This window comes from Rhinatrema bivittatum, chromosome 11 (assembly GCF_901001135.1).
Source record: "Rhinatrema bivittatum chromosome 11, aRhiBiv1.1, whole genome shotgun sequence".
NCBI classification, from domain to species: Eukaryota; Metazoa; Chordata; class Amphibia; order Gymnophiona; family Rhinatrematidae; genus Rhinatrema; species Rhinatrema bivittatum.
This window is the reverse complement of record NC_042625.1, coordinates 94,895,382-94,913,186: the sequence shown is the minus strand read 5'-3', so window position 1 is coordinate 94,913,186 and position 17,805 is coordinate 94,895,382. Positions and strand designations below refer to the sequence as shown.

Genomic DNA, 17,805 nt, shown 5'->3' with positions numbered 1-17,805 from the left:
GGTTAAATTGACCATTAAAAATGTAGACAAATTGTAAGCTTATGCATAGGTATTAGTTACAAGAATTAAACATAAATCTAACAGATATTGAGATATTTGATTGCTGATTGATTGAAAGCTTGTTATCAGTGTTTCTGGATCATATTTAAAGTGTTAATTTCATCTGCGACACTCGGAGATGACTGTATCCTGTTTATTACTTTGCAAGCACATTGATAAAATCAGTAAAAGAGGAACCTTAACTGGCCTCAGCTGATTGCATGGGATTACACATATTTCTTGAAGTTTTTAACATAGACGTCAGCTGAGGTGTACAAAGCCAGTTTAGAAGTCTGCAGGAAATCCCCTGAGGGTCTTTCACTTGGGATTTTCCGCAGGACTCGGGCCTCCCGGTGCCTGTCCTCTGCTTGCTGAGGGAGGGTTTCTGATTCCCTTTTCATACTGGATTGTTTATGACAGGAAGTTCTGCATCTCCTGCCTACGTTTGGAGAACCTCTCTGCCTCTTCTTCTTAGGATTGAAGTTTTGTGTCCTTTACCTGAACTTCTGTAGATTTTCAACATGAGTCCCATCAGATACTAAAGACAAATGCAGGAGTACTCTCCATATGTTGAGTCGATACTAACACAACATGGTTTGCGCTATCTACTGCTATAGTCCTTGTCCTAGGTATTTTGGTGGCTTGGGGTATCATCAGACCCTTAGAGTTATTACTGCGTATACCAGCTAATAAATGTATTCCTTTAAAAACACCTGCAAGCTGGGCAGATATTTTTGGAAATAGAAATGATTTTGCCAAGCGTAGGATGTTTCTGCATTTTCTTCGGGGTTTCATGTTCTTTGAATTATTGGTTGCCAGTTACTGGAGGAAAATTCCCGTCACACTCTTAAAGAGAGAGAAACTGCTGCTTTGCTGATTCTAGCAGTGCAGACGTAGCTGATGCTGTGGTTCTGAGCTTCGTGCATGTTACTGACAGTGCCCTCTCTCTCAGCCCTGAGTGCTCTCTGATTTCCTTTCCATCTGGTTTCTGCTGGTTTCCTCCCCAGAAAATGGTGGTCACAAACCACGTGAGCTGGGGTTCAGAGCAGATTTCTGAGGAGGCTGGCTTTGCTTCACTTCGTGAGCTGAATGTTTGTCCGTCAGAGGGGCTCTGGGACTGTGGATGTTGCCTGGCGGGATCCTTTTCCAGCTTGTGGGATCCTTCACTTTATCTTTCTTCACTGTTAGTTGAGGATCTGGGAGCCCATGCATGCTGCGGACTGGACAGCCAGTGAAAGGTATAGATAACTGTAGATGTCTCTTATACTATCATTGATCCTCGGGGGTTGTTTGAGGCTGGGGATGCTGCAGAAGTGGTGTCTTCAGCCCATGGATGGAGGGAATCTTGTGGTCGGGCTTGGAGATGATGGACTGTGATCCCTGGCCTAGAAGAGACAGGGGGGGGGGGGGGGGAGCCCTGGATAGTTGTGAATGAAGGCTAATGGGAGCATAATCCCAGTAAAAAAAAGGGAAAAAAACATTTCGGATTGAACTGGAAGCCCAGTGGGAGAAAGAGGAAACTGCTGGTCCCCCTTTCACCCCCCCCCTCCGCTGTTTTTCTAGCACTGTTTCTGCAGTGGGGGTCTTATAATGTCAATATTATTTTTTTTACAAATCTATTACGCAGGTTAGGTTCATCAATGATTTTCACTATTGACCGAGGTATTCTTTCAGACTAGAGGACAATAACCCTGTTTTACAAGGACCAGAAACTGCAAATTTAGCTCAGGCCATAGTGCTGTGTCCCAGAGACTTGAGTTTGCCTCCTGCCATTAGGGTGGGCTGTGCTTGTGTGCCCCGTGGAACCAATGAACGATCCCAGGAAGGGAGGGACCATGGCTGCTGGGGCAGAACTGAGGGATTCTTTCAGAGGTGATACCCCTCGGGTCCCTAGAACTGGCAAATATTTCCAGTGCCACCATAGGCGTGCTGCATGGGAGAAGGGGCTGGGGAAACCCCTGGCATGAAATACAGAACATGTGTGCATCGAGCTTGCATGCCATGCAAAATAAAAGTTTGTATTTCTGAATTAAAATGGCATTCTAGTTTGTGCATGGATTTTGGAAGCCCTGACTCGCGTCTGTCTAACCTTTCGCTAACTAATGTATGCATAACATAAATATAATATGTACAAGATCACGTATGAGTATTTCACAAACATCCATGCTGCAGTACATCTTCGAATTATATTTACTCATAAGAATAGATTCTGTATGAAGAGCAGAATACGGGCAGTTCCTCCTGCAGCACTTCAAAGCTCAGATAATAATCTTGCAAGAGTAACCGTCTGGGTCCCAAGCACAATGCTGTGCTAGCATGGATTTTAGATTCCAACCCAGAACATTATGGTATAATGTTCCCTTGTCCATTTATGTCATTCCCTAGGCCTTCCACCTATCCAGAGCTGTAGGGAATCTCGCTCATGAGGCATCCATACCCCTGCATTGAAGCTAATTACTGAATAACCCAAATGCACATCTCTCTCGTCCTCTCTTTTCATTTGCAAAAACCCAGATGGAGACTCCTGCATTACATCCAGCAGTGCAAAGGGCTATTTAAATAAATACACATTTTTATAGTATTAGTGGACATATGCAGAGCTTTACAAGGGTGATAAGTATTCAAGTATGATAACTTCCTGCCCCAAAGAGCTTACAATCTAAATACTCACCTGAGGCAATGGGAGATAAAGTGAATTGCTCAAAGTCACAAGGAGTGTCAGTGGGTGAATCTCCCAGGCCACCACTCCTTTCTCTCTGTGCGCCTTTAACATTGGCCATCCCTTCTAATAACTCACATCCCAGGTCTGTGAATGATGCTTAAACCACCGCTTGCAGTTCCTTAATCTTCCTTTCCTTAGAGAGCTAGGACTTGGATCTGTAATTTCTGACCAAGACTTCCCTATTGCATGAGCATCTTTACCCAGGAGAAACTGTGCTCCCCTCACTGCCTTCAGTGCACAAAGCTCATTCTTACAAAACAAAAACTTCCGTCAGAGGTGGGGAGGGCATAAAGGCTACAGATCTTTGCTGAGAGCTTGGGCAACTTAAGAAAGTGCTGCCGACAGCGGAAGTACTAACCACTCTGCCCCATTTATTTTTTTGTGACCTGTCAGATTCCTCCTGCTTTCCAGCTCAGTTGGAACCAGGGTAGGATCCTGATGCCATGAGATTTTGTGCTCTATATTATATTCACTCCCTCTTCCCATTCCCCCAACCAATGTATCTGGTCTGGTCATTGCAGCAACTGCCCTGGGCTGTGAGCCATGAACCTGGACAGGAACCCTGCAATCATGGACCCTAAACCCAGCCACTGGGTCTGACCCTTAAGCAATGACCACAGCTCTCTCCCCATCTGTAGCAAACCAAGTATTTGGAGATCGAACCAGGAACCTTCTGCGTGGCAGTACACAGGACCATCCCCCTCCTGCCTTCTTCTAATGACCCACTACTTTGCTTTTCCCAGACTCTCACAGGAAGACAAAGGTTTATGACAGACCTGGTCAACTGATTATGTGCACTGTTGTTTTCCAAGCTGCAGCTACAATAATTCTAGCCCTCCATAGATGAGATCATCATGGACACAAACAGGAGGTTATTGGCTTTCAGGACGAACCAGTGATTCCCCTGGAAGGGAATTTATTGTACTATTGTGCTTAAACATTTGGATTTTCTGCCCCAGAGGCCCAAATACTTATGTGATACTGGTGAAGAGGTCTAGGAGATTATTTCATTCCAGTCTATAATAAACCTTGAAAGGTCAGGCTGAGCTGATCCTCCCTATGTGGGGAGAAAGGACATTGTGGCTAAAGATGTGAAGCCACAGGTCTAAGGCGCAGTTCTGCCAGACTCCTTAGGCCAGTTCCCTGGGGTTATGAAATAGACCTACACCATAAAAGCTGAAAATCTTTTCTATCCAGCCATGGATTTCTCAATTAAAACATCTGTTTTGTGAGTAGAGAAAACTTTGGTTAAAGATATCGCACTGTAAAATCATCTAACCCTCACTCTTTCTCTGCATGACTAGGTAATTTCCTTCTGAACAGTGAATTAATTATAACATGCACTGTAAAATGAGCTGCCAGCTTCCCTTATTTAGCCAAAAATGTATTGTTTTCTATATTCTCTGTGCTATGGGCTTCCTTTCACCAAGGCATTTCAAACACATATTAAACCAGCTTCCATTTAGCTTTACTATATTGCCAGCATGTGAACCCCTGGCAATGAGCGCCATTTGGAAAAAATTGTTCATCATGGTTTTCTGTTTTGTTTACTATTTTGGTCATTTTAGGTTTGATTGCTGTGTTTTAGTGCACAGTAAAATGTAAAAATGAAAGTAAAAATTTTAGTTATTTATTAGGTTGATTTGGGTGGGAAAATGTCACAAAGTGACCCAAATGTCTTTGTGATTTCCCTTTCATTTAAAATTGACTGCACATCCCTAAGTGCCACATTCTTCAGGATGTGATGAGCGATATCGGCATCTGTTGCCAGAGGATGTGGCTGAGGCAGGCAACGAGCATAGCAGAGTTTACAAGAGGTTTGGACAAGTTCCTGCAGAAAAAAATCCATAAAATATTATTACCCAGGCAGACTTGGGAAAGCCACTAAGCCAGGGCTTATCACTGGGCGTGAGCAAGAAGAAAAAGTTCTACATTTTGGGATCTGCAGGATACTTGTGACCTGGATTGGCTGCTGTTGGCCAGGATGCTGGACTCGATGAACCTTGATCTCACCCAGCATGGCACTTCTTATTAGGCGTGTGCATTTATAGCTCCATTCATTTCAGCGGTACACACATATCTGACACATGGGTAGTGGGCACGTAGAAACAAATGGTGTGTGTGTATGTGTTCAGCACATACATATACGCACACTATTGTTTTTACATGCCCACTATCCATTCGTCAGATATGCCCTTACCGCCGAAACAAATGGAGCAATGAATGCGCATCTCTGCTTCTTATGGTCTTATAAGAATATAACATAAGAAATTGCCATACTGGGTCAGACCAAGGGTCCATCAAGCCCAGCATCCTGTTTCCAACAGTGGCCAATCCAGGCTGCAAGTACCCAAAAACTAAGTATATCCCAAGCTACTGATGCAATTAATAGCAGTGGCTATTTTCTAAGTCAACTTAATTAATAGAAATTATTCAAACCTTTTTTAAACCCAGCTACACTAACTGCACTAACGATATCCCATAGCAACAAAATTCCAGAGTTTAATTGTGCATTGACCGAAAAAACGTCTCTCCGATTAGTCTTAAATGTGCTACATGCTAACTTCATGGAGTGCCCCCTAGTTCTTCTATTATCCGAAAGAGTAAATGTCCATTGAATACCACCACATCCTGACCAGAAATTGCTCTTGGTAATTCTCCAGGAGGTATTTCATAAAAGACATAAAATTAAACCTTTCTTGACTCATCTGTTGTCTAGAGAGTGATCAAGTGAGAGCAGGTAGGTACTGCCTACCATCAACTTCCACTGAGAGAACCAGAGATCAAAGCAAGTGATAGAAAAATCAGGATTGTTTATTTATTTATTTAAATATTTCTCTACTGCTTACCTGACCAATAATGGACACCCAAAGTGGTATATAAATAAAAACAAGTTAAAATCTAACAATACAAATAGACATTCACAACACAGACAGACATTCCAAACTAAAAAATAAATCCAGAATAAAAAGAATGAATAAAATCTGAATGAGTGAGAATGGTTGCACAACAATTTCTCGCTGAAAGTCATGTGTGGTCTTGTAATTAATTTATGTTCATGTCTTATTTGTTCCCTTCTTGTACAGTAATTGCACTTGCCCAAGGTCACATTAAAAATGCTTACTGCCGAAGTAGAACAACTTTGGCTAAATCTATGCTGGGGATGTTTTATTGTAAGGGTTTTTATTTTGGCTGCTGTACACCACTTTGAGTGACCTTTTGAAGGCCGGGGAGATGGTCTATAAAGTGGGGCATTGCCAGGAGATGTCTAATTCTCCTTCATTTGTGTTCTGTTCAGCAGCCAAACCAGATCAGCCAGTGATGGAGAAAAAATCTGCCGATATTGGCAAGCCAGAAAATAAGCCATCCAAAGACCAGAAAGGTAAGCGGAAACTATACTCAGTAAATAGTCTGTATAGATCACCTAGTGCTCTTCTAGTCATAGATCCAATTGGGATAATCATGTTCAGTCTTACCGATCCTCTGTATGAGAAGCTTTTGGGAGAAGCAGATAGTGTGGGGTCTGCACAGACAGATGGACCTTAACGGAGCTCCTGTGAACTCCCAATGTCCTTGTGGGTTTGTCTGCGGGGATATCTGCTCGTGCCGGTGCATTAGCATTGGGGAAAATCACTACCAGGTAGACTTGGCTCTTTGCAGGCCTCACTGCCTCTCACAACGTTACTGCATCACATCATGCAACTGATGGAAGGAATCAGCCTCCTGGCTTTGCTTCAGATCTGGGTTTCATAAGAGCCGTTTCCTGGCCGTGTGGTTTTCACAGGCTGCAGAGTGCAAGGACGTTACCAAAGAAGTCGACGATAGGATCAGAAAGAAAAACTTCAGTTTTGGAAGCAGATAGAGCAGGGTATTTCTCTATCAGGTCTTGACTAGCGTTTTGGGAGTCAAATCACATAGCATTTTAGGGATGGACGAGGAGGGCTTAGCCTATTATAGACTTCCCGTGTGCTTGTGCCTAGCAAGACAGAAAACCAGTTCATCCCACGTTATGGAATCCTATGCCAGAAGCACTTCATATGTCTTCCCAAACTGAGGCCTGGATTCTCCGTTCTCGCACAGAATGGTGAATCCAGAGGTAACGGGGGGGGGGGGGGGGGGGGGGCGCGGGGGTGGGCCTGTGAAAGCCGGCAGCCATCGCACCACCGCGGTGTTATCACTGCCGGCTTTTGCACACAATAGCGCCACCGTGAAAGGTGGTGCTATTGGGCGCGCTACTGGCGATGATAACAGTGCTTACCTTATCACCGCCAGAGAAGATACTGCCGCGTCCACCTCGCTGCCCTGACTCCTCCCCTCCCCGCCCCGACTCCGCCCCCGGCAAGCTATCACATGCAAAAAGTCCCTTTTCACGTGCGATAGGCTTAGAAAATGACCCCCTGAGATCTTTGAGAGAGTTAAAAGCCTGGTTATTCAGATTAGTCTATGATGTTAAATGATATGACAAAGGTAATAAGGTCAGTTGATACCACTCTTTTATTCTGTTGTTTTATATTTTATGTATGTTTTTGACAATCTAAACTGCCCTGGTCATATACAAATATCTGTAAATAAATGTTCTCTTCAGCTGACCTGTTTAATGTTTTTCCTTCTGTCTCTGACCCCCATCCTTTCTGTCTGGAATTTGATTTCTCCTCGCCAGTTTTTACATTGTATACATCTGCACTATAATCTGATTGGTTTTGTAACTGTAGTAATGAAGATAAAGTATTAGTTTTTGGGGGGGTGTCGTTCTTGATCTTCAAGAATTATTTGGTTTTATTTTGACATTGTTATCACTGTCGATGGCTAATTCCCCTCACAAACTGGTAAAATGCTCTCTTCTCTCAGGCAGGCAGGTCGTCCTGCCATGTTTTCAGTTGGCAGCTTTAAACGCTGCCCGCCATTCACTGGCATTACCAGGTGGCTCCAGCACAGGCTGAGTTTGTCCTGGATTTTTCCCTGTTGCATCTGTGCACCTGCAAACGAGGAGAACTAGAACTGCAAGCCCATGAACACAGTGAGGCCTGAACCAGGACTGGCTCAGTGTCTCCTGAACTTCCTTACATAAAAGTTGCAGACAAATTGTCCAAAATTAGCAAAAATTAAACTCTGTTTTTTTTTTTTTTTTAATTACCAGCATTTTTTCTGAGATATTGCATAGAATTGAGTCTGTTTGGGATTCAGAGAGTTTATGTGCGATTTTGGGGAAGGGACACTGAGTTCTTATCTGACGGTTTGATGACTAAAGATGTGCATTCGTTGGAAAAAATGGGAAATTTTGTTAAAATTTCCTGTTTTGTTTCCTTTTGGTTTTAAAATGAAATGAAAGAACAAACAGAATTTTTTCATTAAAAAAATAATAAAAGCCTCCTCTGCAAAATAATTAATAATAATAAAAAAATAAATCATCCATCCCCTCCCCCTCCACACACATCCAATTCCTCTTTCTTGCTTGAAAGTTTCTTCACCGAGCAGGAGCAACCTCTGCTGGAAGGCTGAGGTCAGCATTAATGGGGCAGCTGCAGTCTCCTGGTGCCGCTCGCAATGCATTCCCTGGCTTGGGAAGTGATTTAAAAACGAATGACGGCAGTGGTGGGACTCAAAATGTGTTAAAATGTTGTTTTGTTTTTCATTTCTTTCTAAAAATGCCATTTGTTGTTTGATTTTATCTGGTTTTACATAAATTAAAAGATGAAATAACCTGCCCGTCTGTGCAGAGCCCTCCTTGGGGACGACTCCTGTGGGACATTCGAGTACCACCGGGCAGGCTGCAGATAGGTCCAGCATTTCTTCTGGTCATTCTTTGCTTATTAAGTGAGAAATGAATAATACTAATGAATATTACCAATCAGAATAGCTTTCTGCCTTCATTTTAATTTGCGGGAAAGGCGAGCGAGGCCTCTGAACGCTGCTTTGGCGATTGAGCGCCTTCTCTTCCAAGCCCCGGTTCTCCAGCTAACTTGATACAATTGGTTGTACGATCATTTCTACTTAGCCCTTTTAGGGGGGGGCAACTTCAGCACCTCACATTCACCGTGGAAAATTTTCCTTTCTGAAATGTGGAGCAGCAGCAGCAGCAGCAGCAGCAGCAGCCATGCACCCTGCACCTGCTCTCTGCATGGTCAGGTGAGCAGAGGCACAATAACCTGTGTGCATTTCACAATGTAAAGTACGCGTGCTGCTCTCCTCCCCCCTCACCCCCCCCCCCCCCCCACTGAACGTCTACGCACCGTGGAAGCCCACGAGTATTTTGAGTGGGGCAGGGGAAGGGAATCTTCAGACAGGCCAATTCGGTTTTGGCACAGGGTGCCGGTCAGCCTAGAGCCAGCCGTGAGGGCAGTTTATCAGGGGAAATGCCCTGTTAATCAGACACAAGTAGGATACATACAAGAGAGGCAGAAAGGACCCATCTGACTTGGCCACACATGTAAGGTGGTGAGAATAAAATCTCTCAGAGCTGAAGAGATATTTTAAACAAATATTCCTGTAATCACCGTCATATAGCCTAATAGACTAAATGTCTGACCCAACCTTTGTTTAATCATTCGTGTTCATTCTCCAGTTTTTTCTGTCCTTTATTTCCTGGCTACTCTAGCCCCCAAGTTTATTCTCCTTGTTATTTGTATCTGTGCCTTGGCCTGCTTGTTATATGGTTTTGTTTAAGTTAATCCCTTAGTTTGATGTAAACCGGCCTGATATGAAGTTTGTCATGAAGTTCGGTATAGAAAAATGTTAAATAAATAAATAAATAAATAATCCAGTACGAGCTGATCCAAATCTGTTATCATCTCTGGTTATCTGTGCATCTAAGCCTCCTCTCTCTCTCGTCTTCTCTCTTGCAAGAACCCAAAGACCCAAAGACCCAGGCTCCCTCCAAAGCAAGTCACCCACCCACCAAGAAAGCTGCGCCTCCTCCCCCTATTCCAGCAAAAGTCAAACCTAACTTTGCTATTTCCGGCAGGTAAGAAATTTGATGTCAACGACTGGAGATACTACAGCACCGCCAGCCTTAGAGATTCTTCTTAATATCACTTAAGCAGACCATTTGTGCTGGTTTTATGCCATCAGCGGTTCTTTAAAAATAGCCCTGGAGCACGATTTCATGTGCACTTTTATGCGTATGCTAATAGGGGGGAGGGGCAGAGTTGGGGCAGGATCAGAATTTATGCACACGGATGGTAGCTGTCAAACGGGTGCATCGGGGCAGGCCCAGAGATGTGGCCATTTTATAGCAGGGGTGCACATTTGCACAAGTTATAAAATAGCCCTGGCATGCGTATCTGTGCTCCTAAATTTAAGCTTGTGTGAGCACAGCAGCATAAGTGGGCTTATGGACGGTGCGACTGATTGATATCCGTAATATCCATCAGTTCTCCCAGTGTTCTCCCAAATCCCCTGATTATACAGCCTGCAGGACCCCTCCCAGAGGGCTGTATTTTTATTTTTAATGTTTTTAACTTCCTCTTCTTCCAAGCGGCACTGGACCTGGGTATGTGCTCGGGCACGTAGGTGCTTGTGTGCACGACTCCACCCTGGAATGTCCACACCCTGCCCCTTTTTCTTCCGATACAGATGTGCTTGCATCTGCCCACATTATAAGATAGGCTTGGAAATGCACTAATGCTAGATGCGCATCCATCTCCCGATTCTGGCGCACATCCATCTTCTAAAATTCACCTCATATTTTTGACTTTCAGAAAGTACGCGTTGCAGGGTCTCTTGAGAAGTTACAACTCTGAGTGTATGCTGCTGGCTTTCCGCGCACACTTGTGAATTATTTGGCTAAAGGCCCAAAGCTGTTTGCCTATGTGGGCTGTTTGAAAAAGCTAATAAAGTGATTCAGAGGAGATTCAATTGCACCTGCATGTGAGTAGAGAGAAGCACTTCATCTGTAACCTCTCTCACTCTCTATTTTTTATCTATGCAGAGCCAATGAAGAATTACAGGATACAAAACCCACAGAAGCAACAAAAGAGAAGCCCATGGCAGTGCCTGAGGAGAAACCTAAGCACCCAGGTATGACCACTGAAAAGTTCACCTTTGCAAGACTTCTTCCAGCCCCTTTTGCTTTCACTTTACAGATGTTCACATCACTGAACTCTGCAGTTAAGTTTTTAGAGGAATAGAAACACTGAATCATGATGGCAGGAAAAGACAGTATGGCTCATCATTTCACCCTTATCTCATGACCCCTCGTTCTAGAGCCTCCTTTCCATTGAAAAAGGTTCATCTCCTGTGCATGGAAACCTTTGAGATATTTGAATGTCTCTATCATATCTCCCCATCTCGCCTTTCCTCTAGGGTATTCGTTTAGATTTTTAAGTCTATTCCCATATGCTTTAGAATGAAGATCAATGATCATCTTAGTAGCCTCCAACTGGACCAACTCCATCCTGTTTATATCTCCAGAATTGTACACAGTATTCCAGGTGAGGTCTCACCAGGGACCTATACAGGGGCAATATCACCTCCCTTTTTCTGCTGACCAGTCCTCTCCCTATACAGCCAGGCATCTTTCTGACTCCGCTTATTCTGGATCTCCACTGCCCCCCTCCCTCCCCCGGCACCTGGAGGGACTGCGGGAGGCATCTTTCTGACTTTTGCCATTAGATTTTCCACTTGTTTGCCCATCTTAAGATCATCAGATACAATCACTCCCAAATCCTGCTCTTCCTTCGTACTTAGATGAATTTCACCTCCAATATTGTATCTTTTGCTTGAGTTTTTGCATCCTAAATGCATTACTCTGCATTTTTTAACATTAAATCTTAGCTTAGACTTAGATCATTCCTCAAACTTTGCTAGATCCCTCCTCATGTTATCCAGATCGACAAAAAGACAACCCTTCCTGACAACTCTTCTGTTATGTTGCTCACAACAATGATGAAAAGAACCAGTCCAAGGACCGATCCCTGAGGCTCAGCGCTAGTAACTTCCCCCTCCTCAGAGAAAACTGTTTACCACTCCCCTGTGTCACCTCCCACTCAGCCAGTTTCTAACCCACTCAGTCCCTCTAGGATCCATACTAAGGGCGCACAATTTATTTATAAGTCTTCTGTGCGGAAGCGTGTCAAAGCCCTCTCTGAAATCCAAGCACAGTGCGTCTAGTAGGGATGTGAATCGTTTTTTAACGATTTAAATTATCGTCCGATATTTTTAATATCATCATTAATCGTTAAAGAGTGCAATACAATAGAAATTCCCCTGATTTACCATATAAAAATCGTTAATCGAGTTAGTGCGCACTAAAGGGAAAATGATACAATTTGACACTTTTCAGGTCAGTTAGGAATGAATATGTACTCCTATTGGCTGCCCTCTTATTTTATTGATGTTACCAAGGTTCCCACTGAGGTGATGGTTTAATATATGGGGGGTGGGAAATGGAAACGGTTGGTAGCTTGACAAAGGGAAGGGAAAGGGGGAGGTGAAGGGGCAAGCAGTCCCACTCCCTGGTCTCTGAAGGACAGATCTCTTCAGAAAATCAGAGCTGCTGAATGCAGGGGCTGTCTCCCCCTTCACATCCCTCTCCCCCCCTCCCCCCCACTACTGGTATATGGGAGAGAGAAGGGGAAGGGAAGGGAAAGGGGGCGGTGAAGGGCCAAGCAGTCCCACTCCCTGGTCTCTGAAGGACAGATCTCTTCAGAAAATCAGAGCTGCTGAATGCAGGGGCTGTCTCCCCCCCCCCCCCCCCCATTCACTGTGCTCAAGTTTGCAGTTCCTGTGTTAAACTAAACTTCTTTTTTTTCACTAGAGTAGAATAAAATAAAATGAAGAACTTTGTGTATTAAACTAAAGAAACTTTACATAACATGAAATTAAGTACTTCTCTATATTCTACTTTAGTGAAACAAAACATTTAATAAAGAAACTTGCAACCTGAGCTTCAAAACATTAACATACTATAGAAAAACTAAACAAAAAAATGTATTATTAATTTATTATATTTACAGTGGTTAAATTTAAAGAGCAGGCTGAGGCTAGACTGGCTACTGGCGAGTGGCTACTGCTGGCACTGGCACTGCTGCAGCCTGCTGGCACTTTTTTTTCTCTTTCTGGCTAGTGCGTGCTATATCTGGTAGCAAAATGGCCACGGGGGCCAGCACCAAGCATGCGCGGCTTAGTGCGCACCTCTAGCTAACGAACATTTCCTCAAATGTTACTTTTAAACCATGAAGTAACAATTTTTTTAGCTGATAACGCACAACTTGTCCAGCTAAACGAATACTGAATACTTTGAGCACATATCCATCTAAACGTAGCCGGATATCTCATTATCCAGTTTAGCCAGGAAATGTAGTGTCATTCAGGGGATGTTCCTGGGAGGAGCTGGCTCTAGTCCTGCTGCACAGCTGTCCCAAAGTTAGCTGGATAAACTTATCCAGTGTCTGTAAGATATCCGTCTGTATTCAGTAATGCAGCTGCACCACCGAATATCCCTCCAAATTTAGCCAGATATGTTTATCTGGCCAGCGACCACATATGTACCTCACTGTGTCTTGTTTTGCAGAGGAAAATAGTTTTGATGCCGTCCTGGTGTCTTCATCAAAACTGAACCACCCCACAGCTGACAGACCGAAGGTGCAAGGCAAACGGCCCCCAACACATCCCTCTAACTCTTCTCTGGTAAGTTCTGGTTTCTTTCCTTGGACTGAGGACTCTTTTAAAACTCCCATTCCAGAGCATTCTCAGCCATTCTGGGTTTTACTGTGAACTTATTTGGGCTCCTATAAGTTAAGGAGCCTTCCTGTTCAGCTGCAGTGAATGTAACTCATAATAAAACCTCAATGGCTCAAATTGCTATACAGCAGTGTTTGCAGAAGTCATTATTATCCTGAGATAAAAGGACGATTCCATTTTATTTTGCAGTTTTCTATTTCGATTGTAACACCAAAACCTCTGTAAGGGTATCTGAAGCATCCAATTAATGCCAATGAACAGCTATTGAATGGCTTCCACCCTGTTCTCCTCGTGTATAATGGCGCGTCATTTGAAATGTGTTTATTTCCAGCCTTTTTATACCGTACACACAGCAAATGCTGACTGGACCGGCGAAGAACCACATCAAATACATCAAAGTCCATACTTAAAATAATACATAGTAAAATAAAATATAAATCCGCACTAATTAAAACCTTTCATGGCATAGAGAAAGCAATGCAGGATTAATTAGATACAATTTACTTTCAGGATCCCTGACATTTTCCAGCAGGTGTGTCAGGAGCGTCATTAGCACTGGGCACACGAGGCCCGTGTCCTGAGTTCCAGCCATGGCACCTGCGAGCCCGCCCCTTTAAGAGCGCTGGATGATGACATCACTGCGCCTTTCCATCGCGCTGTCAGCTTCCCGAAGGCTCCCCTATTTCAGTCCCACTCTTACAACAAGCGGTGCAGGAGCCCTCCTCCTATGCTGCTGACCCTGCTCCCCTTATTCTGGATCTCCATTGCCCCCCCCCTCCCCCCGGCACCTGGAGGGACTGCGGGAGGCAAAGGGAAAGCTCCCCACAGCCCTGACGCTGTTCCTCTCTGCCACAGCCTGCACAGACGATCATGGTGGCATGGGCGCCCCTCCCCCCCCCCCCCCCAGCCTGCCAGGTAAATATTTTTAGTTGTTAAACATTACTTTACCAGCATCCAGGCTGCCCGCACGGGTAAAGAAGGAGGCTGCTGTGCCAGTGGGGCCCATGCACCCCAAGAAGGGGGGGGTGGGGGTGGTGCAACCGGAGAAAGAAGGCTGCTGCTGCCTGCACATTCTGGGGTGAGAGTGATGGGGAGAGCTTGTGCATATTTGTGTGAGGGACAGAGAGGATGTGTGTTTGTACATAAGTGTATGTGAGAGAGAGCATGTATGCAGGTGTGTGTATGAGATGTGTGACAGTGTTGGAGTGTGTGTGTATGAGAAACACAAAGAGCATGTGTGTGTGTGTGTGTGTGTGTGAGAGAAATTGAAAGCATGTGTGTATGTAAAGTGTGTGTGTGAGAGAGATTGAAAGCATGTGTGTATGTAAAGTGTGTGTGTGAGAGAGATTGAAAGCATGTGTGTGTATGTAAGGTGTGTGTGTGAGAGAGATTGAAAGCATGTGTGTATGTAAGGTGTGTGTGAGAGAGAGAAAGCATGTGTGTATGTAAGGTGTGTGTGTGAGAGAGATTGAAAGCATGTGTGTGTATGTAAGGTGTGTGTGTGAGAGAGTCAGAGCATGGGTGTGTATCTGTCTGAGAGTAATGCTGTTGCCTATATGTGAAGGAGGATGTGTGTATGTTTGTCTGTGTGAGCCCAAGCAGAAGGCTGTTCCAGGGAAAGAGAGAGAACATGTGTATGGGAAGGAGCATGTGTATGTAAGGTGTGTGTGTGTGAGAGATTGAAAGCATGTGTGCATGTAAGTGTGTGTGTGTGAGAGAGTCAGAGCATGGGTGTGTATCTGTCTGAGAGTGATGCTGTTGCCTGTATGTGAAGGAGGATGTGTGTATGTTTGTCTGTGTGAGCCCAAGCAGAAGGCTGTTCCAGGGAAAGAGAGAAAACGTGTGTGTGGGAAGGAACATGTGTGTATGTATGGGTATTTTGGAGAGTGTGTGTGTATGTGAGAGAGAGAGAAAGGGGGTATGCACCCGTTTCTTCATTTCCAACCTCTAGTCTTTAGGGATCTACAGTGTTTATCCCATGCCCGTTTGAATTTGGTTACTCTTTTTGTGCTCACCAACTCTTCTAAAGGGCATTCCAGCAATCCACCATCCTCTCTGTGAAGAAATATTTCCTGATGTTGGTTCTGAGTCTTCCCCCCTTGAATTTCATTTCATGATCCCTAGTTTTACAGTTTCCTTTCCAACAGAAAAAGGTTTGAAGATCATCCATCATTAAAACCTTTCAGGTATCCTAATGTCTGTATCCTATCTCCCCTGCACCTCCTCTCTTCCAGGATGTACATATTCACATCCTTCAGTCTCTCCTCATAAGTCTTCCGGTACAGACCCCATATCATTTTGGTCGCCCTTCTCTGGACCACCTCTCTCCTGTCTCTATTCTTATTGAGATATGGCCGCCGGAACTGAACTCAGTGCCCCAGGTGAGGCCTCACCAAGGCCCTGTACAAGGGCATTATCACCTCCTTTCTTACTGGTTATTCCTCTCTCTATGCAGTCCAGCCTTCTTCTGGCTTTAGCTATCGCCTTGTCACATTTCTTCACCACCTTCAGATTGCCAGACACAATCACTCCTAGACCTCTCCCAGGCCGTGCACATTAGCCGTTCACCTCTCATCACATAAAGCTCTTTTGGATTACCGCACCCCAGATGCATGGCTCTGCACTTCTTGGTACTGAATCCCAGCTGCCAAGTCTTTGACCACTTGTCAAGCTTTCTTAAATCAATTTTCATTTTTCTACTTCAGGCGTGTCCATTCTGTTGCAGATCTTAGTATTATCCACAAATAGGCAAACCTTACCTTCTATCCCTTCCACGATGTCACTCACAAAGATATTGAACAGATCCCGTCCCAGCACTGATCCCTGTGGCACTCTGCTTAGCACCAATCTCTCGTCAGAGTAGGTTCCATTTACCATTACGCGCTGTCTTCTATCAGTGAACCAGTTTGTAGTCCACTCCACCACCTTGGCGCTCACCTTCCCCTGGTGAATCCCTGCTGCCTCGGGACCAGCAACCCACTGGATTGTAGATAATTCACTATCCTTTCCTTCAGCAGACTCCATTCAGTCTCCCATTAGCGAGTTGAGGCTAACCGGTCTGTAGTTACCAGCCTCTTCCCTGTTCCCACTCTTGTGAAGCGGGACCACCACCGCTCTTCTCCAATCACTCGGCACCACTCCCGTTTCCAGGGATCTATTGAACAGGTCACACAGCGGAGCCGCCAGCACATCTCTGAGCTCCCTCAGTATCCTGGGATGAACCTCATCAGGCCCCATGGCCTTGTGCACTTTCAGTTTTCCTAGCTCTTCCCATACATTCTCTTCTGTAAATGGGGATGCATCTACCCCATCCCCATCTATGGTCTTGTCAACCAGCAACGGTCCTTCTCCAGGGTCTCCTTTAGTGAACACTGAACTGAAGTATTCGTTTAATATTTCTGCCATTTCTTTGTCTCTCTCCACACATTGCTCCTTGTAACCTTTCAGTTTCACTTTACCACTTCTGACCTTCCCTCTTTCTCTGATGTATCTGAAAAATCTTTTGTCACCTCTCCTTCCCTCTGACAATCCTTTCTTCCACCTGACCCTTTGCTTTCCTGATTTCTTTCTTCATCGCCCTCGGTCTCATCAGGTATTCTTCCCTGTGTTCCTCTTTTTGGGATCCTTTGTACTTCTTGAACGCTGTTCTTTTTGCCTTTATTTTTTCAGTCACCTCCTTAGAGAACCAGCTCAGTTCCTTTTCCCTCTTACTCCTCTGACATAGAGATTTTTTCCTTTTAATCTGGCCCACTGTTGTTCCATTTCTCCCATTTTCTCCCAGTCTTATCTGATTTTATATTCCATTTTTCGGCACTTCAGAGCGGATTACATTCTAGTTATATTAAGAGCAATATGCTTGTTCTTAAAATTAAAAAACAAAACAAAACTGGTTGTATTTCTGTCAAGAGTCGATGATAAAAATGTTCCTGAGCAATTTTTATTGGAGGGCACAGCATTCCTATTCAGTCTGAAACTTGGGATCCAGGGTTTATAGCTGTTCCTCCCTTTTCCTGCATCCTCACATCGATGCTATGGTGCAGTCATCTTATTTCAAACTGCGGATGTTGTGTTCTTTAAAGCCTGTGTTATCTAACTTGGATTTCCATGATGTTACTCAGCCTTTCATTCTCTCCTCTTTGGATTATTGCAATGTTCTGTTCTTGGGTCTTCCTGAGTCCAACGTATCCCAAACTCTGCTGCTCATCTCATTTCTGGCTCTTCACCTTGTGATCATATTTCCCCTGTTCTAGCTGAGCTCCTGTCTCTTGGAGAATAAAGTTTAAGGCTTTACATGGCCTGGCACCCTCTGTATCATCTCTTCCATACTCAGGTACCGTCCTATTCAGTGTCTCTGCTCAGCTACT

General features: G+C 44.4%; 1 protein-coding gene across 2 annotated transcripts in view; it reads left to right on the top strand.

Moving 5' to 3' along the window:
- The window catches only part of SH3D21 (SH3 domain containing 21), a 52,056-nt gene that overhangs the window by 27,339 nt on the left and 6,912 nt on the right, over positions 1–17,805 (top strand). Inside the window, exons 11-14 of one of the 2 annotated variants that reach the window (XM_029571129.1) lie at positions 6,063–6,143; positions 9,605–9,722; positions 10,689–10,777; positions 13,272–13,387. In XM_029571129.1, the coding sequence (XP_029426989.1) occupies positions 6,063–6,143; positions 9,605–9,722; positions 10,689–10,777; positions 13,272–13,387 (404 nt within the window). Of the gene's footprint in view, positions 1–6,059; positions 6,144–9,604; positions 9,723–10,688; positions 10,778–13,271; positions 13,388–17,805 lie in introns of both variants that reach the window. The other variant, XM_029571128.1, reaches the window with a different exon arrangement.